The sequence below is a fragment of the Rhagoletis zephyria genome, unplaced genomic scaffold (genome assembly GCF_001687245.7).
Source record: "Rhagoletis zephyria isolate East Lansing unplaced genomic scaffold, Rhagoletis_zephyria_1.1 Rzeph_scaffold_00337, whole genome shotgun sequence".
NCBI lineage: Eukaryota > Metazoa > Arthropoda > Insecta > Diptera > Tephritidae > Rhagoletis > Rhagoletis zephyria.
In genome coordinates this window covers 280,291-303,763 of record NW_016157421.1, presented here as the reverse complement: position 1 = coordinate 303,763, position 23,473 = coordinate 280,291, and the positions used below count along the sequence as shown (strand labels likewise).

The 23,473-nt window shown below is 40.1% G+C and overlaps 1 protein-coding gene across 1 annotated transcript; it reads left to right on the top strand.

Moving 5' to 3' along the window:
* The first annotated feature begins 336 nt into the window (after nt 1–336).
* On the top strand, nt 337–22,169 carry poe (E3 ubiquitin-protein ligase-like protein poe). The gene is made up of 15 exons (XM_017610765.1): nt 337–483; nt 655–749; nt 2,048–2,124; nt 3,740–4,129; nt 4,188–6,330; nt 6,394–6,900; nt 6,970–8,465; nt 8,528–13,128; nt 13,181–13,385; nt 14,132–14,836; nt 14,894–16,551; nt 16,623–17,102; nt 17,308–19,351; nt 19,838–21,434; nt 21,874–22,169. Exons 1-15 carry the CDS (start codon nt 389–391, stop codon nt 21,951–21,953), a joined length of 16,173 nt encoding a protein of 5,390 aa, XP_017466254.1. The 5' UTR covers nt 337–388; the 3' UTR covers nt 21,954–22,169.
* Nucleotides 22,170–23,473: the final 1,304 nt, after the last annotated feature.

The window sequence follows — 23,473 nt, the reverse complement described above, 5'->3', positions numbered from 1 at the left end:
TTCTGTAGTATGTTCTGAGAAAAATAAACATTCACGGCCGTTATGCCGCTAGGAAGGCACAAATTCAGTTCCTGTTCTGAAGAATAAATATATTTTGAAGCGGTCGCCCGCTATGAGAAGGATTAGCATCAAACCATATGCAGTTCTGGGGAGATTGTTAGCCAAAGACCATCCACACTATAATCTGGGCATTATCTCGGCCAAACGTTTAGCAAAGATATGAGTGCCAAAAGTAATCATTTTTCCTAATCCCCTCTTCAATTGATTAATCGGATTCAGCTAAAGTAAATTTTTTTCATGTCTGGCAACGAAAATGGTTTATTGTGAATATTCTTTGAAATTAAATGTCAAATAGATGGAATGACAAATCAGTCTGTGAAATTTCGAGATGGATTGGAGTTTTATAAAACCAATCCTATCTAATCGATATGGAACTTTAAACAAACCTGAAATAGTTAATATAATTAAAGCAATAACAAGATGGTAAGTAATTCATTATCAAGAAAAACAATTTGTCTACTTTTGGCAGTTTATTAAATGCGCAAAAATAAAATTTGCCTTCCGATCACAAATCAAAGATGGCGGCCGACGGCTGCCACTACCACGGAAAAGTTTTATTCATTCGGAAATCATTTTCCCTTGTTTTATTTTCAGTGAAAACGATTTTTTCGATGATGAAAGCAATTATGCGCAATTTTATATGGCTTTTGCAGCTCTAGCTGCCGAAAAATTGAGCCAATGCAAGCTGGGTAAGTTCGGAAACGATTTTTCACAAAGAAAAATATGCATACACATTTTCATGAAAACAGTATAAGCTCCTTAACTCGAACTTCTACATTTTCTATAATATGGCAATTTACAGGTCTCAATTTTGAGTAAATATTGGTGAATTCCTTAGCCACATTAGTCTGAAAATCTGAAATTCTGGTACATACACGCAAATAAATTCAAGGCCATATTTCTGCTTAAATTGCTTAACTTCAACCATTTGTATGCAATTATATTAGGTGAGGCATCAATTTATTCGAAAATAAATGTACTTTTAGATAGATACTACATATTTGGCACATTCCATAGACATTTTTGAAATAAGCGATGGTCAACTAAGAAAATTTGGGATTTTTTAGTTTTACACGACAAAAACTCACTTCATGATTTTCAAGATATGATTGATTTTTAAGATCGGATGAGAAATAGTCTACGGTTATTTTTAAATTAAATAAAAATTGAGGGTTCAGGAACTATGATAAACCTACATTTATGTTGCCTTCGATCCTACCTATACTACAACCTACTGTGTTTTGTTTTGGGTTAATTTCGTGATTTTTTTTCTTTTGCTCGTGTAATAAACCAAACGAAAAAATGCGGTATTAAATTCTAGATTTAGAAATTGGAAGATGCCTTTTAGCAATACTACAAAGCGTTCTGTATCCACATCTTTCGGTATGACGGGAACTTTCCATTGCTTTGCTTATTAAAAATGAAGGGCCAAAATTTTAGCAGTCTTAAGTTGAATGATTAATTCAAAATTTTCAATAATTTGCAAGATATTTCAAAATGATGCGTTAGCTCATATGAACCTTATACCTAATTTACAATACTTGAATTTAGGGGCAGGAATTTCAATAATATCGACATATCAGCTTTTTTCACTTGGCACTTTTTCGGTTTTGAATTCGTTGATTATCACTTAATTTGTGCAAAAATTTAATTTCGATTTTAGTAAAATGAACTCGAATAGCTACATACATACATATGTGAATTGAAAATTAGGTAGCGCAACAAAAATGTACCTTTTGGATCGGAAGAATTCTCAGATATGAATTGGTTCAAATTAAATGTATGCCACTGTACACTGGCAAACGTCATCATGTCAATTAGCAGAAAAAAAGTATACTTTTTGTATGCATCTGTTATGTACTTATGTACAGCTGTTAAGTTATTGTGAATGGTTAATAGCGGGCGGCGGGAGTGTTAAAAACTGCAATTTCATCAGCATATTTATTTTTCAAATTCTCTTTTACTCTTTCTTTCTAAACAAAAACAGTGTGCCAAACGCAAGTGCCGCAAATACAGGAAGCCTGCGCTATACTTATACGCTTCATACTACATAAATTAAGTAAAGTGAGTATATTTATGTTTATATATTTATGATCTTTCGTAAGTAATAACATCCAACAGTAAGGATGAATAACAAAGAAATTAATAGAAAAAAACTTTTTGAATATGGTTTATAATTCCCCAGAAAATAATTTTGGTATGCATTCTCAAGTGAAGTAATTTTCTGTTTAAAATTTACGCGAAGGTATGTATGTATATCTTATTTGGCCCTAAAAATGAATTTGAATGTGCATTTTTTTTTTCTGACCACATTTTGGTTAAAATGAAACTTATAAGTTTAGAAAACATTTTTGCTAGATTAAGACTTAATAGGGTCACTCATTTGAAAAGAAAAATAACCTAAGAACTTAATAGAGCTGGGATACTATCGATAGTACCTCCATTCGATAGTTTTCGAAACGATAGTTGAAAACATCGATAGTATCGATAGTACTATCGTCGTGAAACGCTCAATTGCTTGAAAATTAAATAATTAATAAATTTATAAATTATTTTGTATTATATAATTTTTTTTTTAATTGCAGTGCATTAAAAGAAACTTCTTATAGTAATAAAATAAACTTATTAATTTATGCGTCTGAATTATATACACTTATATACAAACACTTGCATCCTCTTAAATAGCGACGGGCAAAATCTGAATATATGTTTTATATGAAAAAATTAAATTCGGATTTTGTTTGTCCCTTTTGAATTGCAAAGAAGTGAAATTGGCTATAATGATACATTTCTAATACTACAAAGCAAAGAAAACACAAAAGATATTCGTTTCAATTGATTACTCATACTTATAAAAGTTCAACTGAGATCAAATCCGTAGGCATGTAATTCCGGACAAGGGAAATTATTAACATTTTATCAGATTATAAGAAAAGGAATATAGTACTGGTCAAAATAATAGCACCACAACATTTTTAGCAGTTTTGACTATTTTTTATTTACTTAGTGTCTACTAATTTTTTTATAAAAGTTGTACAAAACATAAAAAACATTAAAATTTCAAGCTTTTTAATTCGAATTTCTACAAAAATTTTGTGTAAGCAGTTTTATTGCTTATTAAATTTTACTATAACTCACGTAAGCTGATAGTTTCTAAAAATTCCAATGCTTTAAATTTGGTTTTGCTGGCCGTTGGGATTTTTTTTGCATAAAAAAAAATTAATGACATTAATGAAGAGACATTGGGAAGTTTCGTTAAAACCGACATCGACAGTTTTCAATAACTCGATAGTGGCGGCAGTTTGCAATTATCGATAGTATCCCAGCTCTAGAACTTAAAGAACTATGAGAATTTTAATGTGTCCGCCCTGTGTCAGCAAATATAAGTACATATACATATTTGAAAATAGAGCACCAAATGATAATCATTTCTATATTATCTTATATAAACGATAATAATTTGTATTTATAAGAAAGTAGATTAGGGAGACATGTACATATATCACGAAAAAAAATCCTCTGCTTCTTTTGAAAAAGCTAATGGGTCTCTTTTCATGTCTTTGTTTTACTGGTCGCGATTGTACCATAAAAAATCACATTTTTCTTAATAAATTAAACAAAACAAATATATTTTTTCTATAAATATATACATACACGTAATTATTTTTTCTTGAAATAGATAACCAAGAAACCCAGCTATACCCAATCACTAAGAGACGAAATAAAATGGCTGCTGCCAGCTTTAAAAAGTCTTTGCGAGGGAAAATCTACTTCAAACCCACCAACAAAAACTTACACACACCCGGCTTCTGGGACCGGTACTGGCACAGTACCGAACTCGTCGCTGCTACAATTCGATTACAATGTTGTAGCAGCCGTTTTAAAGAGCGCAAAATATCCTGAACCCAGCAAAAGTATCGTGACTGGAAGTGACAAAGAATCGCCAAAATCCGAGATTAAGCGTTCACGTTCCGATTTATCGACAGTAATATTCCAACAGCTGACCGCACCCTTAGAAGCTGGTAAAATTACATGGTCACCATTAAGTGAGGAACTTACAGATTGTTCTGTAAGTTGTCAAATGTTGTTTAATTTATAAAGTTCGCTTAGTGTTTTTTCCTTCGCAGGACATATTCTCAACTGCAAATATTGCATATTTGCAATCTCTAAATGGCGCCGATGTCATACTGGATGTATGCATTTCGTTGCCTATTTTATCACGTTATCGTGCGAAATATCATGAAACTATCGATGTATTCAATACAAAACCATTATACTTGCCCTTGACACAACCCGATGCTGTACAAGTTAAAAACACACTTGCTCACATGGTCACAGATATATCCATCCTTTGGCAGGCTCTATCATTACCCATTATGCAACCACTTTCGCCCAGCCGTATTACTAAACTATCCAACTGTGCTATTTCGGCGCTTTACTGTGCCGTATTGACATCAATTGCGAGCAGTGTGCTCAGCATGACTAGCTCAACTTCATCGCAAAAGAGCCAGCAATCGTCAGGCGGTGGTGGTGGCACCCAATCAAAAGAAGCCGATGAAAATGAAGAACATGCACGCTTCATTGTTGATAAAGCTCTCGAAATTTACACTATCATCGGTAACGTTTTCAAAATATCTGCCCGTTCTCATATCTACCAGAATCATTTGTGTTTTGGAGCCTGGCTATTGGTTAGTGGCATACAGGGTGCACTGGGCGCTTCAGGAAGCGGCGCAGCGAGTAATAAATCAGCGGTACAAGCTGATGATGCTTCCAAATCTAAGATAGCAACTGGTGCTATTCAACGTACTCCAGAAACACCATCCACACCAACAGCGCGTGTTAATCTATTCAAAGTACAGCAAGGTTTTGGCGTACTAAATGCCGCAATTGCAAACCATTGCATTAAACTGCTTAGTGAACTTGTCGAGGATCTCAAAATTGAATCCACATGTAATGACATTGGTGTTAATAGTAATAATCAGAATTTACCAGAAGCGGCGAGTTTCGATATACTGGAAAACTATACATCTCTCCAACGAATTATTCGTGTACTCAACACCGCTACTTTGCATCAACTCTTTACGTTTCTTGCTACAGTTTCTTATAGAAAAGCCTGTGCGCTCAAACGGGCAAATGCCAAAGATCGTACAGAATGTGAAGCTATCAGCTATTCCGATTCAACTACATACTTTAACGATACACTTTCTTGTTCGGATAATTCTGAAGAGGATGATAGCGAAAGCTATTTGGGTCATTGGTTCAAAGAGACACTTTCGCCTGAAGCGAACGATGACGCTGTAAACGCTCAGGCTCAAGAACGTGTCAATGAGGCACAAAAATCCAATCTGGTACCAGCAGTTGACGAGCCACATGAATATTTGGATTTAGCTGCACAAATCTTTTGCTTCATGGAACAATTTTTCGCAAATAAACATGCCTATTTACATCGTTATGTGAAGGCAGGACTGAGCGATCAACAAATGTTATTGCTGGCAAATATACTAAAGGATCTTGATCGTGACGCAGCACGTGGGGAAGCTGAAACATCTACATGCGCTAAATGGCAAGCTGCAATGATACGTTTCTCAGGCGCCGTTGGACGTTATTTACACAACTTAATATCGGCTTCGTTGCTTAGCGAGTCCTTGCAATCAAATTTACTACAGCATCTTTCAATTTCACCGTGGTCGACAGACACTAATGCTTGGCCACTGCAAGTATATCCCAGCACATTGTCTGTGCTAGTGCAAATTCTGTTGCTTAAGCCAACACAGGAGAAGGAGGCCGCCTGCTTATCCGTCTGGCACCGTCTAATCAACACACTTGTAGAGGGTGTTTGCTGCACTTCGGTCGCGAGCACAGCATCAGATGTCGATTATGAGGATCTTAATATGGAGCATGCACAACTGCTGCTCTTTCTATTCCATTCGTTGAACTTGATGCAGAAGAAGATGATACTTCTGCTAACCGCCGGCGCTGTTACTCGTTGCGCTGAAGTATGCCGTGGCATTTCACCTGACAAACCTGTGCGCAATAGCCAAATAATGTTATTATCACGTTTGCTGCTGTTTCTTGAGTATTTAATGAAACATTTGTATAACGCACCAGCCGAATTACTGGATCAAGTGCGCTGGAACCTGTTCAGCATAACGACAATGCATGAAAATCAGAAAGTATCTGATTTGTTGAACAGCAAAACTAAGCTGACCTCTTTCTGTCGCAAGGACATTGAAGAGAAGTTCCGCAAATCCTCGTCGGACTACCTATCCAGTAAGAAATGTTCACCAAATGCCAGCAATAATATGTCTAATCAAATATTCTTTAACATTTTAGATATACGTCCAACGTTTTATTCGCTCACTGTTGTCGACCCAGCTGCTACTTCGACGCAACAAGAATTCAGACTCGATGGTCTAGCTTGGAATTTCATTCTCTGTACACCGGACAAATTGAAATACCCACTTCTTGTGGATGCATTAATCGATATACTATCCGTAACTGACATGTCCCAAAACAAAGTCACGTCACACACCCTATGCGCGATGCAATATTGTTTTAGCATTTGCTGGAAGTTGCTGCTGGGTTTGCCGCCCTCTACGGTGCATGTGGAGTCATTGATGGAAGATAAAGTACCTAATTTGCACTCGCTTTTGTGGTCTATACGTTGTCCTATGTCAACATCACATTACTTAATTGTGAATAGTTTAATCAAGCAAGGGATGTACACACAGTTTGCTGAAACTTTATGGTCGAATGTTAGTGATCGTGTAAGCGATATTGGCTTCAATTTGAAACAGACTTTGCTGGGAGTTGAGGCATTTAACAATGCAGTGGACAAAGGTGAGTTGTATAATAATAATCAAGCAAACGCAGAAGTATTTTATAACTTTCGATCTATACTCCTTACAGTAAATCCGCGCCTATCCCACATCATCCTTCTTGATGCGGTAGTTGCGCACATGCAAGCTGTGGCTTGGGCCGCTAAAGAAGGTATTAAGCTTCAGCGTGCTGCAGCAAGTAGTAATAATAGCGGCAGCGCTAGCCCCAGCTTGCCAAGCTCAAATTCGCCAATTACCACAGGCGAACAGGACGTATATTCCTCTTCGGAATCGTTGGATCAAAAAAATAAAACCTCCGATTCACCATCTAATTTGCTACAAGAGCGCGCTCAAATTAGCCGGGATTTGCTGTTATTATTGGTGGAAACTTATAAAATAGTTTCAGAAACTGTACGCAGCAAAATGACCTTACAACTTACAGACGCAACCCCACTTAACATATTAAACCTAATCGTACCAATTGTTAGCTCGCAAAATCCACTCACTTCTGAGTTAAATGCAACCTTTATTAAGCTGTTGCCGAATCAAGATAAAGACATAATCAATGTTGAGTGGACAAAGTGTTTCCGCGTATCTGAAAATTCTGTATTCGCCAAGCCTAACTATCCAGTAGAGGAGTACACATTGACTGTAATTGAAGCGCATATTGTAGAGCTTACACGCTACAATAACTACACGCTTCTGAACTCACTAAAACACTGCATGAAATCCATATTGACTCTGATTGACTTGTTACTTCCATATTGCAATGTAGATGTCGCAGCCAGCACAGGCACTACAAATGTCGACGTTGACATTGAAAAAGAATTGAAATCGATACTTATTTCGACCATGCTCGATGTGCGTATGGAATATGTTTACGAAAGAAGCGAGAAATGTATGCATTCGCTTATGAATGGTCACGATGACAGCTCCGAAACGCAACAGCTGCTCGTTTATGAATACACGTTGAGGCATTGCTATAAATTGTTATTAGAATTTGCCGAGGAACTGCGTCAATCGCAAGCGAATACAAATAAAGTGATCTTCAGCGAAGTGATGCTCTTCGCTGTGCTCAAAACAATGACACAAATGCTTGATAAACCCACTGGCGTAAAGGCAATGCATAATTTCTTCAAAGTGAACAAGGAAGGAAGCATGGTGGAACTGCTGTTATCGTTCACAGGCACCACTATGTCGGTTTCTTATGCAAGAAAATTGTTACAATTCGTCGAGAAACTATTCCAATTAGCCGAACAAGTGGATAGTAATTTCCCCATGGATGATATGGTGCAGTGTTTCGCAGAATTAGCCAATGTTGATGGTGCGCGCACCAAAGCTTGGTTAAATCATGTCATTTATGGGCCTAACGGTGCTCAAGGCGGTTCAGATACAGTGGACAAAGTGCTCGCAAGCATGCAACCCTCCAGCACGCCATCGAGTAATGCACAAACCCCAACAAATATGGCGACCGTATCGGCGATACCTAGCATAACAGATCAGTTGGCTCAATCTTCGGGCTTGGATGCAGACGCTATGGAGATTGACGATGATGGTGCCGTGGCATGTGGACCCACCATACTACAGGTAATGAAAGAAAAGTTATGAATTAGTCAGAATAAATTAACTAATGCCATTTAATTTTGCAGGCAGAGACGTTCAACCTTTGGCAAAATGCCGGTAATAGTTATGTGACTAATCAGTCTGATGAATCGTCACAGGATGCGGAAAATAACGATCGCAATGGTGCACTGCTGTTAAGCGTTGTGAAGTACATAACACGCGATGGCAAAGCTCCACCCGGTGTCGCCATGACTCTCTTCCAATCGCTCCTGCAAATTGGACAATCGCACACGCAGGAAACATCTGATTTCGCCGATATTCTACAGGTAATGATCACACTTGCCGATACCACACAAGGGCGCGGCCATGCTACACTCTTTAATGCCACAATAGTTTGGCTGGAAATCACCGAATTTCAAGTACTCGAGCGTGCTTTGAATCCTAAGAATCCGAATTCCCTAGTTCCCATCACTACTCTTGAGAATATCAACGCGCTGCTCAAATATCTTAGTGAATTACTTCAAAGTCTTGGCTACAAAGGTAGCAAGAATCTAACACCACCATGGGATGATGAAATGCAGACCGATTTGGAGGAACTAATGGATGATTTGGGCATCGAGGAGGATGATTCATTTGTCGAGGACTCCGATGAAGATAGTCTCAATAATAAGCTCTGCACATTCTCACAAACACAAAAAGAGTTTATGAATCAACATTGGTATCATTGTCATACCTGCAATATGGTGAATACAGTAGGTGTGTGCTCGGTATGTGCACGCGTCTGCCACAAGGGACATGATGTCAGTTATGCCAAGTATGGCAACTTCTTCTGTGACTGCGGCGCTAAAGAGGATGGCTCGTGCCAAGCGCTTAGTCGACGTGTTTCATCAAGTGGCGGCGTTGGCGGCAGTGGCACTGGTGCGGAAAGTCGTCAACTTATTGATTATAGTCAAAGCGCATACGCTAGTAATATGAATGTGTTGAACAGCAAGAAGCGCGCTCAAACACCTCCTTCACAAATTGCTGCCTACACACAACGCGTGGAGGCACCCAACGAACGCGTTACTTTGTTAACTAAGTTATTGGAGTCGAGTCGTGAAGTGCTTCAGAACAATGAACAGTGGAGCGTCATCGTGCGTTGCATACTCGATTTCTTTGATGTGCTATTACCATCAATTCGCGAAAATTGCGCACTCTTCTCTATTGTTGGTTGCCACAAGCGCGCAAAGGCAGCACTGGATCGCCTACATACACCCGAACAAGCTTTCCAAATAACGGATCAGTTGATGGTGCCAACTCTGGGTTCACAGGAGGGCGCATTTGAAAATGTACGCATGAGCTATTCGGGCGATCAAGGCCAAACTATAAAACAGTTGCTTTCGTCTGGTTTGGTTCGACGCGTTGCATTGTGTTGTCTCTCGTCACCACATGGCAAACGTCAGCATTTAGCTGTATCACATGAAAAAGGAAAAGTTACCATTCTACAGTTATCAGCATTACTGAAGCAAGCAGACGCTGCTAAGCGTAAACTCACGCTCACACAACTCTCTTCTGCGCCTATTCCTTGCACTGTCCTCTCACTTACCGCCAACCCAGCGAATGAGGACTGCTTGGCTGTTTGTGGACTAAAGGAGTGTCACATTCTGACATTCTCGAATAGTGGCGCGACAAACGAACACATTGTTTTGACTCCACAACTGGAGAATGGTAATTTTATTAAAAAAGCTAATTGGTTACCAGGATCGCAGACTATGTTGGCGCTTGTTACTGCAGACTATGTGAAAATCTATGAACTCGCAGAAGATTCATATAGTCCAAAGTACTATTTCCTCGTTGCTGTGGGAAAAATACGTGACTGCACATTTGTTTATCAAGATGGCGTATATTACATGCTGATCATTGCCTCTTCTGGATACATTTATTACCAGAAATTGGATGATCAGAGTTTGGCTAAACATGGTGATTTCTATGTAACAAATACCTTGGAATTAAATCACCCGCAAATCAAGGATGTTAGTGGTCAAGTCGGGGGCGGTGGGGTTTCAATTTACTACTCACACACGCTGCAACTGTTGTTCTTCAGTTATTCTGTTGGCCGCAGTTTTATGGCTCCACTTACCGATGTCAATAAGGGCGTGAAGAGCATCACAAATCTACAGACGGCACCAGCTTCAAAGAACTCATCCAAAGGTCCTCCGCAACCCTTGTGCCAATGGACCGAAATTACCGGACATCCTGGCTTGATATGTGCCATGATGCACACCTCCAATAATCCAGTTATATTTATGTTTACTCCAGAACGTATACTCATGCAAGAGATCAAAGCACAATCGTCTAAATCTCGCATTATGGACATGGTGGCCATACGCCACACTGTGTCTGGTGTGGAGAAGACAACACTAATATTGTTGTGTGAAGACGGCAGCTTACGCATTTTCACCGCTCAACCGGAAAATACCAGCTTTTGGCTGTCACCGCAGGTGCAACCCTTTGGCAACCAATTGTATTCCTCGACACTTTTCGCAAAATGCAACTCTAGCAAAAAGTCAAAGCGTAAAACAACAAATCAACAGAAAACTGTGGGTCCCAATGGCGCACCAATATTTCCCATCGATTTCTTCGAACATTGTACGATGCTCTCCGACGTAGAGTTCGGCGGCAACGATCTATTGCAAATTTATAACAAACAAAAACTTAAGACACGTCTTTTTTCAACTGGCATGTTTGTGGCGTCAACAAAGCCCATAGGCTTCACTCTGGAAGTGTACAACAACGATCCGAACACAGTAATTGTAGGTATACGCGTTTTGCTCGGCACTCAGGATCCACTTCGTGCGCCGCAAACCGTCACTGTGCTAGGACGTACAATACCGACAGTGGTACGACGAGCACGCTGGTTCGATATACCGCTTACACGTGAGGAGATCCTACAATCTGATAAAAGTTTGAAAGTAATTTTCGGCAAGTCACAAGATCCCGAGAACGTCAACATGCTCGATAGCATTGAGGTCTACGGAAAGTCAAAGGATTTGGTTGGCTGGCCAGATGACAACGATGACACCGCCGGCAATGCTGTGGCAGGTACAACGAACAACACCAATGCCAATTTTAACGGTCAACTATCGGCTGCAAACTTTGGCGAAGGCTTCACCTCCATAAACTATCTTGATAAAATGGTAACAAATCTGTTAGAGGTACTTGACTACTCTTTGGACTTACTTGGTGGTAACAATGTAGCCGCGGCCATCAAACAGAAGGCTATTAAAACTGCAACTTCACTACTACTTTTACCCACACCAAATCAGGTGCAGGCTCAGTCGCGTTATGTATTGGCTACTTTGTTCGGTAATCGCAATGCATATCATTCATACAAAGACAACGAGGTCATACACTATGTGAACCAAGAACTGCAGGCATTGAAAACCAAAATAAGTACACCAGAAATGGTTTGCGATATCGACCCGGAGGCTTTCTACCGCTTAGTGTTGTTAGTGCGCGGTATTGCAATGTCACGTCCACAATCACTCACAAAAATTTGCCTGGAGAACAAAATTGAACTCGTCCAAGACATTCTGCAGTTTGTCGAAAAGCTCTATCAAATCACTCCACGTGTGGACGAGCCAACTTCGATCGTTAGGCGTGGTCTCAGCCATACCGAAACTATTGTCCATTGTTTGGTTGAGGTAATGCACGCGTTTGCACTTTCCGACGCCAACCAAGTGGAAAGCATGACAAAATACTTCATAGACCTTCTTAAGAATGAGTCGAGCGTCATAAGTCATAGCGCCAAGGAGGCTATTATACTGCTACTCAATCCACGTTTAAAGCGGCGCAAAGTTGCTATTGTGACGCCGCCAGTTTGTTCGACGCCTACGCCATCGAATACCACTGCGACTATTACTTCATCCAATCTAACATCTCTCGCAGTGGCGGGTGCGGCTGAAGTGACCGCCGATGAGGTTTTAGAAGCAGCTGCAGTAGGAGGTCCGTCAGCTGCTGCAGTAGGTCGCAGTAATAGCGTTGAATTTGTAGATGCAGGTGCATTAGACCCACTCGCACACGATGCTGGACACCAGCTCTTAAATTTGGAAGCTTTCATGGGTGGCGGCTTCCCGCAACTACTGGGTCTACAGCAAGACGCCGACGATGAGGCAATAATGGATTTAGCTATAGCATTGAGTTTGCAACAGCACGACGAAGGACTACAATCCTTGCAACAAGGCTTAGCAAATCTACAGGGCATACGAAATGCTGGTAATTTACACAACTTACAAGCTCTTGAAGGCAGCAGTATGGGTATAGCGGCTAACGCTGCTAGTGTCTCGGCCGGTGGCTCCGACGATGAAGGTTCAAATGTAGCAACGGACGGTTCAACATTGCGCACATCACCTGCAGAGCCAGCAGGAAGCGGGGGTTCGGAGAGTGGTGGCAGCGGTGTTGAGAGTATTGGTGGTACATCAGGACGCAGCAGCACCTACGGTGATCAAGCGAATGCTTCCCCACCGCGCTCAGCTAATGCACAGTCTGACTTGCATATGGCTAATAAATCGAGTACAAGTGCAGGCGCAGTAGGTGGCGCAGAGGAACCAGTTGCCAGTACAAGCGCTGCAGCTGCCGCGGTGGCAAGCACAGCAAATGAAGATGTTATAACTGAGGATGAAAATTTGGCCAAGTTGCACGACTTAAGGTAAATAATATTAAAATTCAAATTGTTTAAGGCTTTTCTAATTTGTGTTTAGAATTTCAATTTTGGAAAATATTATCCTCAACATACATACGTTTGACAATTGCAATGGTGTTCAAGCCATACCATTAATACAAGTTATACTAATGCTGACCACCGACCTGAATGGTAACAACGAACGCGACCAAAAAGTGTTAAACGAATTGCTATCTGCATTGGTCGACTACGTAGAGATGGACTCCATTTCGAATACGTTTAAGGTAAGTAAAATATGTCATGTCATAGAATAACTACAGCTCATTTTCGCCATGAACTCAAACAATGCAAAACTTCCAATTTTTTTTTAAACTTTTTTTGTGGTTAACGCCAGGCTTTAAATTTCTCCTAGAAATGGGTTCTCTTTACATTACCCAATTTCAAACCGATTTTTCTGGACCTTTTTGTTCGGATTACGGGAAATCGCGATTGCCAGGCGGTGGGAAGAAGAGATAGGTATCCAAAAGATTTAAATCATATAATCGGCGAGCCCTGTAGACATCTTAAAATTTCTGGGAGCTCCGTGATTGGATGAGGTACGGTGAAACGGTTAAGGCCACAATATACCTCTTGGTCGCAGTGCTAACCTCTTATAACATATTAATCTATCATGGCACAGGTGATTTCGCTCGATAGGTGTGCCCAATAGTAAAGTATCCATGTTAGTTTACCTAAGCATGTCGTATTCAAAGAAATCGGATAGATCTGATATATAAAGTGTGGTTCGTCCGAAGTTAGGCCTTAATTAATTTATTTATTATTTTCATTTACCACTACATCCTATTCTGATCATATGTAATTACGGCTTTATATATGTAGATCAGAAGTCGTTCAAGTACACACCTTTATAATATCTTCAGTAATTAATATCTCTAACATTTCTGGTTAAATCCTTGAGTACTGTAACAGACTAAACTTTTATCGATGCGTCACAATTTCTGAGTTATTTTTTTTATTTTTTATTTATCAGATGAAGGATCGCAATGCTAAAAACGAAGTGCGACTGGTATTGCTCTGTCTTTTCGGTGTATTGATGGGTAAGACAAAGTCAAAGCAAGCCGGCACCACATCACCGCCACATCAATTCAAAGATAACGCCTCGTTTGTGGCAAGTACTACTGCAAGCATTCTTAGCAACAACGGCGCATTCACATTTTCATTAGTTGTAATGGAATCCCTGCTTGAACACTGGAAGCGGGTTTCTAGCGAACAAAGCGCTAATGGGAATAATACATCAGCAGCATCTAGCACACCAATCGCTGGCGCTGCAACAACGCCATCACAAAATAATCTACTCAAACCAATACGCTACGGAGCCAAGCCAGATATTTCAATGCTAATACCGCACAACTATTTGAAAAATTACCCGGACATTTTTGATTCATATGATGCATTGCTCACGGAAATTTCAGTGCGTTTACCTTATCAAATACTCCGGCTTTCTGCCACTCATCCAGGTCCTTACGATTGGTATCACAACTATTGTGAGAATATGACTTACACGCTCTGTGAATATATGATGCTGAATTTAAATGCGTTATTGCGGCGTCAAGTGCGCAAATTACTAATGTATATTTGTGGCAATAAAGAGAAGTTCCGCATGTTCCGGGATGGCCATTCACTTGATGTGCATTTCAACTTTGTAAAGGAGATTTGCAGTCTCTTTAATACAAAGGTGGGTTGAAGATTCAAATCATTTTTTGGCTCTTATCTAATTTTTATTTCATTCCAGAATTTGGTTCTTTCGAATCAATCTATACCAATACTCAGCTATGACTCCCTTGTCGATCTCACCGAGCATTTGCGCACTTGTCAAGAGATCAGTCAGATACGCACTGGTAATTGGCAAAAGTTCTGTCTGATTCACGAGGATGTCATACCGGTTTTAATCGAAATCGCCTGCTACCAACTCGACGATGGCGTTTCACCAATTCTACTGCAACTTCTGCAAGCCGCACTTTGCAATAACATTCAAGCTGTAAAACAACAACAGCAGCAACAACAGCCAGGCACCTCGTCAAAATTGCGTAGCGATCGTGACAAGTCTGAAGAAATTGAAATTTCATTCGATTCGAAATTCGATCCAGCACATTGCAGCACATTCGTACATCAGATATTCCGTTTTGTTTCCGATACGTTACTAAATAAATTTGTACGCATTTTCTTACTGGAGACAAATATAACCTCAATACGCTGGCAGGCACATTCGTTGATCTTCGCGATTTACGAAAACTCGAATGACCGCCAAAAAGAGAAACTGATTAGTATTTTGTGGAACATGTGGCCATTAGTACCTGCTTTTGGTCGTCGTACAGCACAATTTGTTGATATTCTTGGCTATTTGACGCTTAGCACAAAGTCGATTGTTGACAAATTGCCCGAGTACACGGAGAAGGCAGTGGAAGTGCTACGCCAACAAAATGATCTACTATCGAAGCATCCGAATGCACCTATTTATACAACACTTGAGCAAATACTGCAAATGAATGGCTATTATCTTGAGTCGGAACCATGTTTGGTGTGCAACAATCCAGAAGTGGCGATGGCTAATATTAAATTGCCATCTATTAAGTCAGATTCGAAATTCACAACAACCACAATGATTGTGAAATTGGTACAGAGTCACACTATTTCCAAAATGATTGTACGCATTGCAGATTTGAAACGCACGAAAATGGTGCGTACCATCAATATTTACTACAACAATCGCACTGTACAGGCTGTAGTTGAGCTCAAGAATCGGCCAGCCATGTGGCATAAGGCGCGGGCAGTCACATTGCAATCAGGACAAACTGAGGTAAAAATTGATTTTCCGTTACCCATTACCGCTTGCAATTTGATGATTGAATATGCCGACTTCTACGAGACCGTAACTGGCTCAAGTGAGAACTTACAATGTCCACGCTGCAGTGCCGCAGTGCCAGCATATCCGGGGGTCTGCGCCAATTGTGGTGAAAATGTATTCCAATGTCATAAATGTCGCGCCATCAATTACGATGAAAAGGATCCCTTCCTATGCCACTCGTGTGGATTCTGCAAATATGCCAAATTCGATTTCAGCATCTATGGTCGCGTTTGTTGTGCTGTCGATCCAATCGAATCGGCAGAAGATCGCGCCAAAACCGTACAAATCATACATTCTTCTCTAGAACGGGCCGATCGTATTTACCGCCAATTGCAAACTAACAAACAAATGCTGGAATTACTCATACAAAAGGTGGCCGAACATCGCTGTTCCGATCGGCTGGTAGATGACAACCTCGGTACAGTACATAGCACTTCGCAAGTCAACAAAATTATACAGCTATTGGCGCAAAAGTACTGTGTAGAATCGCGAAGTTCCTTTGAGGAACTGAGCAAAATAGTGCAGAAGGTAAAAGCGTGTCGTAGGTACGTTTTCAGCGCAAAGAGATTTGTAAGTCCTTACTTCATTAACATTTATGTATCATTTAATTTTATAGCGAATTGGTGGCTTATGATCGCAGCCAACAGGATCAATCTCACAACTCACAAGGCATGGATATGCGTGAAAACTGCGCCATAAACCGTTGTTACGGTTGCGCATTGGCATCCACAGAGCAATGTCTTACATTGCTACGGGCTATGGCCTCTAACTACGAATGCCGCATTGGTTTGTATTCACAGGGTTTGGTCGAAGAATTAGCACAACACAACCTGCGGCGTGGCACGCCACAAATACAAGATGAAGTACGCAATTTGCTTGTGCTATTGACAAAGAATAATCGAGATGCTTGCATGAGTTTGTTGGATTTGATTACCGAACGTGTCAAAACAGCATTGCTGGGCGCCATACCCTTGGCTAATTTGGATGCAGCAATACACCATGAGATGGTTTTACTGGAAGTGCTCATTGCACAAGATGATTTCTGTTGGGAGAACAAATTGAAAGTTGTATTTGAGCTGTTCCTAGTAACATGTCGGTGAGTTTTAATTGGAAGATTTTATTTGCATATGCATACATAAATATTAAGTTGGATTGCTGCCCGAATATTGCATTGCGGTTATCATTATGGAAAAAAACCACAGGGAGGGAAAAAGTATCTGCATAGCATTTGAAAAGTCTATTATATGTACATATGTATAAATGCTTATTTTATTTATTTTTATTTTTGATAAAATTTCCAGTACACCCCGCGGTCCCGCTATATCTGTTATTCAGCCCTGCTTACGTATTATGCAAGCTCTTATTTGCCCCACAATACCTACGAGTAAATTAAATCGCGATTTGAGCCCATCCCAATTATCGACTATCAGCAGTATTGATGGGATCACAGTCAATTTCAATAAGTGGTTAAGTGGTGACCCCCAGCATTCATACGACGTTTGGAAAACACGCATGCCAGCGAACACAGCAGTAAAAGCACGTAAGGGATTTACGAGCGCTAGTGCTAATTCTGCTGCCACTATATTACCAGACGATCGTATGCTAGCCGCAATGCTACAATCTGTAGTTGAACAAAATAGTGGCTCTAACACTGGTATTAGCATGGCAATGCCACCAACAGAACCCGCTAATTCGACAAAGAAGAAACGACAATTAGTTCGCGAATTCTATTTGTACGAGAAGTACGGGCGTCGCTGGCGTAATCGTGTGCTTAATAAAGAACATATTAATGCGCCACTAGTGTTGAGCGCTAGCTGGTTACAACCTATTTTATTCAACACAAATTCACGATTTGGCCGCCAACTGGCCTGCTCACTCATCACTTCTTTGAGCCGCACACATGAGCGCAAGCGTGAAATACTGAATTTGTTGACTGGTTTTCTAAAGTATGTCGGTAATGCGGGTGAAGCAAGCGCGGAGTTTTTGGCTTTGTATCGCGCTCTAGCGGCCGATACGCCATGGCGTCAGTATTTGGCACTAAAAGGTGTGCTTGCTGAGGTCTCACAACTACTGGCAGCGGAAATAGTTAAAATACATCGCCTGGAGGAGACCACATTGTCATCTGATTTATCTCAAGGTTACGCATTGCGCCAATTTGTAGAGTTGCTCTCGCTCTTCCTTGAAAGCGCTACCATACGACAGGCGTATAAAACACGCCTCCTTGGACCAGTGCTTGAGGGTTACTTATCATTGCGAAAATTGGTTGTACAACGTACGCGGCTTATCGATGATGCACAGGAAAAACTGCTAGAAATGTTGGAAGAAATGACTAGCGGCACTGAGGAGGAAACTCGCGCATTTATGGAGATTCTAATCGATACTGTTGAGAAAACGCGCATGAACGATATAAAGACTCCGGTTTTTATATTCGAGCGACTATACTCCATTATACATCCAGAGGAAAATGATGAAAGTGAATTCTTTATGACGCTGGAAAAGGATCCGCAACAAGAAGATTTCCTACAAGGACGCATGTTGGGAAACCCTTATCCCTCTACTGAGGTAGGACTTGGTCCACTTATGAGGGATGTTAAAAATAAGATATGTACTGATTGTGAGTTGATAGCGCTGCTGGAGGATGATAATGGAATGGAATTATTGGTTAATAATAAAATAATCAGCTTAGACTTACCCGTCAAGGATGTTTACAAAAAGGTTTGGCTAGCAGAGGGAGGCGAACGTGATGCCATGCGAATTGTATATCGCATGCGTGGGCTGTTAGGTGATGCCACGGAGGAGTTTGTCGAAACGCTAAATAATAAGAGTCAAGAAGAAGTCGACACGGAACAGCTCTACCGCATGGCAAATGTATTAGCCGACTGTAATGGCTTGAAGGTGATGCTCGATCGCATTGGCAGTTTGCAAAATATATCACGAACTCGTGAATTGATACAAGTACTACTCAAGTTGTTCCTTATTTGTGTGAAAGTACGCCGTTGCCAAGAGGTACTCTGCCAACCGGAATTGGGCGCCATCAATACACTGCTCAAAGTATTGCAGATGTGTTTGCAGTCTGAAAATGATTCGATACAATCGTCGGTAACTGAGCAATTGTTGGAGATAATGGAGACCATACTATCGAAGGCAGCTAATGACACACTGGACTCTTTTTTGCAATTCTCGCTGACATTTGGTGGGCCAGAATATGTATCGGCGTTGATATCATGCACAGACTGTGGAAATGTTCGCAATAACCCGTCAGTGCTACGACACCTTATACGTGTACTGGCAGCGCTGGTTTATGGCAATGAAGTGAAGATGGCATTGTTGTGTGAGAACTTTAAGGTGAGTTAAATAGAGTGTTTAAGATGAGTGTAATAAAGTGTTTATAAGTATTTCGTTTCATTTTTTTTTTAAGTTATTCCCAAAATTTGTAAAGAAATAAAAGATAAAGACGAGTATTGTGACTAGTCTCTGCGCTACACCACTAGTGATTACTCTTAGCACTTCGTTCCCACGACAGTCGGGTCTACGTAACCGGAACGACCCAGATTTATATCTGGCCAAGGACTGTCACTCCAGCAACACTCCCCAAAAAGTCTTTGGGGAATTTGTATGCTGCTACAACAACAACAACTCTTAGCACTTTTGAACTTAATGTATATAACATTTTTCTTAATTTTTAAGTTTTATTTATTAGCACTTAATTAGTGTTAGTTGAGTAGTCTTTGTATTCCAAGACTGAAATAAATAAATAAAAATAAATATTTAGAGCAAGTTAGCAGTGCACATCCTCCATTATTTCTAAATATGTATGTCTTTTTCTTGCAGGAAATTCTCGATTTCAACCATTTCGATAGTGAGCGCACACCCGAAGAAGAATTTAAAATGGAGCTCTTCTGCGTGCTAACCAATCAAATAGAACATAACTGTATCGGTGGCACCTTAAAAGACTATATTGTAGGATTGGGTATTGTTGAGCGTGCCATCGCTTATATAACCAAGCATGCACCTTGTGTTAAGCCAACACTACTGCGCACCGATTCCGACGAATTGAAAGAGTTCATCTCGCGTCCAAGCCTGAAGTATATTCTACGTTTCCTCACTGGACTCGCAAGCAAACATGAGGCTACACAGCTTGCCATCAGCAAAGATATTATACCAATAATACATCGTCTCGAGCAAGTATCCAGTGATGAGCATGTCGGCAGTTTGGCAGAAAATCTTCTAGAGGCTTTGTGCACCGACGAAGCTACTGCAACAAGGGTACAGGAAGTGCGTGACTTCACACGCGCCGAAAAGAAACGCTTAGCGATGGCCACACGTGAGAAACAACTAGACGCTCTGGGCATGCGCACGAATGAGAAGGGTCAAGTGACAGCTAAAGGTTCTATACTTCAAAAAATTGAAAAATTGCGGGATGAAACTGGTCTGACCTGCTTCATATGCCGCGAAGGTTATGCCTGCCAGCCAGCCAAAGTACTGGGCATCTACACATTCACGAAACGTTGCAATGTTGAGGAGTTTGAATTGAAGTCGCGTAAAACTATTGGTTACACCACTGTCACACACTTTAATGTGGTGCATGTGGACTGCCATACCTCGGCCATACGTTTGGCACGTGGCCGTGATGAGTGGGAACGTGCTAGTTTGCAAAACGCCAATACTCGCTGTAACGGTTTACTACCACTTTGGGGTCCAGACGTTTCGGAAGCCGCTTTCTCGGCATGTATGACACGTCACAGCAGTTACATGCAAGAGAGCACGCAACGTTGTGACATTTCCTTCCCCAGCAGTATACACGATCTGAAAATGCTAATGATGCGATTCGCATGGGAGCGTAGCTTCCACGATGATGCTGGCGGTGGTGGTCCCCAATCGAATATGCACTTTGTGCCCTATTTGCTCTTCTATGCAGTATATTTGCTGTTGTCCTCACGCTCAGCCGCACGTGATTGCAAAACCTTAATAGCATATTTGACGGCCGCCCCTTCGGATAAGTGGTTGGAATGTGGCTATGAAGTCGAGGGGCCGTTGTATATGCTAAGTATATCATTGGCATTACACAGCCATGAAACGTGGAATAAGCATAAATTGGCACATTTGAAACGTTTAATAGCCGTAGCTCAGGCGCGTCACATCTCACCATCGGTGCTGTGCAAGGCACTTTTATCGCAAAGCGATCGCCAAACTAAAGATTACATTGTCTATCGTCCATTTTTGATGATGTGGGCTCTGATCGATTTAATCTATAGTGTACTATTCAAATCCGTAAGCACTCCGAAAGAGGAAGACTGGTCGATTTCGTTGTTCGATTACATACGAAAGAACGATGAAGCTATGCTCAAGTCCACAGACACAATTTTGCAAACTTTCACCGAGGAATTTCTGCCGTGTACATCGTTCGGCGAATTCTGTGATGTAGCTGGTAAGTGAATTAAATATGTTTTTAACCGACTTCACAAAAAAGGAGAAAGGTTATCAATTCGTCGGAGTATAACTTTGGACCATGTTAACCGATTTCTAACCTCACAGGTGGTCCCATAATAATTTGGTTTTAATCCCATCATCGGATCATGAAGAAGTTAACGATAATCTTAAATTTTTGTATGAGAATTGAAGTCGGTTTTGTTTTTTGCTTAAAAATTACTTGTACTATAAATTATGGTTTTTATAGTTATGCTAATAGCGCATTTTTTAATTTTCGGATTTTTAATTATGTAAAAAAATCTCTAGAAACCTTTAAAAAACTTGACCTTAGTAATTTGGTCGAACGCGTCTAGTGTCTATGAAACTTTCTTTTTATTTATCATTTGATTTTAATTATTGTGATTTTAGATGATTTTTGATTTTATATACTTTTTCAGGACTGCTGCATTTGATTGAAAATCCCGATGGGTTCATCGATGAAATCTTAGCTTCTCTACCCACAACATCATCAGCTTGAACTGGCAAAATTTTGCTTACATAATAATATAATTAATCAATTTGCTTCTAGTAGTCGATGGGTAGACATAGCACATTAAAGCACTGAATTTAAAACCATGCGTTGGAATATATTCACTACACACAATATCTGAATGTTCGCTGATAAATATTCGTACATATTAACCACATTTATTGCAAATTTAATCTCAATAAACCTTAACGTTCAATAAATAATTTTCTCTTTTTTTCATTATAAGGGATGTATTTCTATGGACATGTTTCATTAGGTGTTCGATTTTCGTGAAATTTACGAAAACTATATCATTGAATCCGAATAACTAAGTACATAGTATACCAAGAATGATAGAATACATTTTCATAGAATACAATATCATTTTCTGCATCGAATAGTTTACATACAACATATCGCACACCGTCTTCAAAAGAGTCATAACTCAAAATTTAGAGCTTTTATTTACCTTTCAGCAAAAGTTGGAGCAAATTTTTGTTATAAGGTAAAAAAAAACCTAAGGTAAAGTCGCCCTCACCCAATATGATTATTATGTGCTAAGAAATAGTTTTTCGCGTTTTCTAACAAACTTATTATTTCTCTTTTGAATACGGTGTGCGATATGTATGTAATATAAAATATATTTATACATTCGTGTCTGTTCAAATTCAGTGATAGCATTGGCTACGATACAATTTGCAAAAGCCCCAAAAATATAAAAGAAATCAGCTGATCTACTTACTATACTTCTACTACCTGTTCATTGAAAATCAAAAGCCCGTTTTTGCGGCTAACCCTTTCCACACTACTGTACAATTTGTCAATCACTGTGTATGCGTACTTGCCAGTAAAAAAGTTGAAAATATGTTGAGATAGGGCCCTTGTAGGGCGTTTTCGAACTGGCAGCCGAGATAGGTCGATCTTCCACAAAGGTGTCGATATTAAAATGTATTCGTCAATTGAACTAAATGAACTATGTATATGAACTAAAGCTCTAGTTCACTAAGGTAAACGAACTACAACTGAACGGTTCACTCGGAAGAACTAAAGTATACAACTGATGCCACATAAAACTTTTGCTTCGCTTTACGTGACTGATTCGCTTTGACAGATAAGATGAATTGTATGAAAATGCACAAAGCATGCCACATAAATCGTTGAAGCGGCAGCGCGAAGCGAATAGATGGCCAACTCCCATCTTTTTGCGCGCTTTGACAATCAGCGCGTCCAAATTCGGGTTTTCATGCAGAAACTTAATTACATAGATCATAATTTTAAATCAAAATAATTAAAATCCACAGCAACTTTGATGAGTAAAAAAGCGATACAACATTGTTTTCTTGGCGTTCATTGTGGCATACCTTTTGCGTCTGGCGCTTTGCTGGCATCAGCTTATGGGTATCCTAACGGCGCGTTTACATTGAACAATGCTGTCAAGACAATGAAGATATATGTACGTATTAGTTGTCAAAATTGTTCCAATGGAAAAGTATGTATTACTGAAAAAGTGTGCATGTATTGGTCATGAT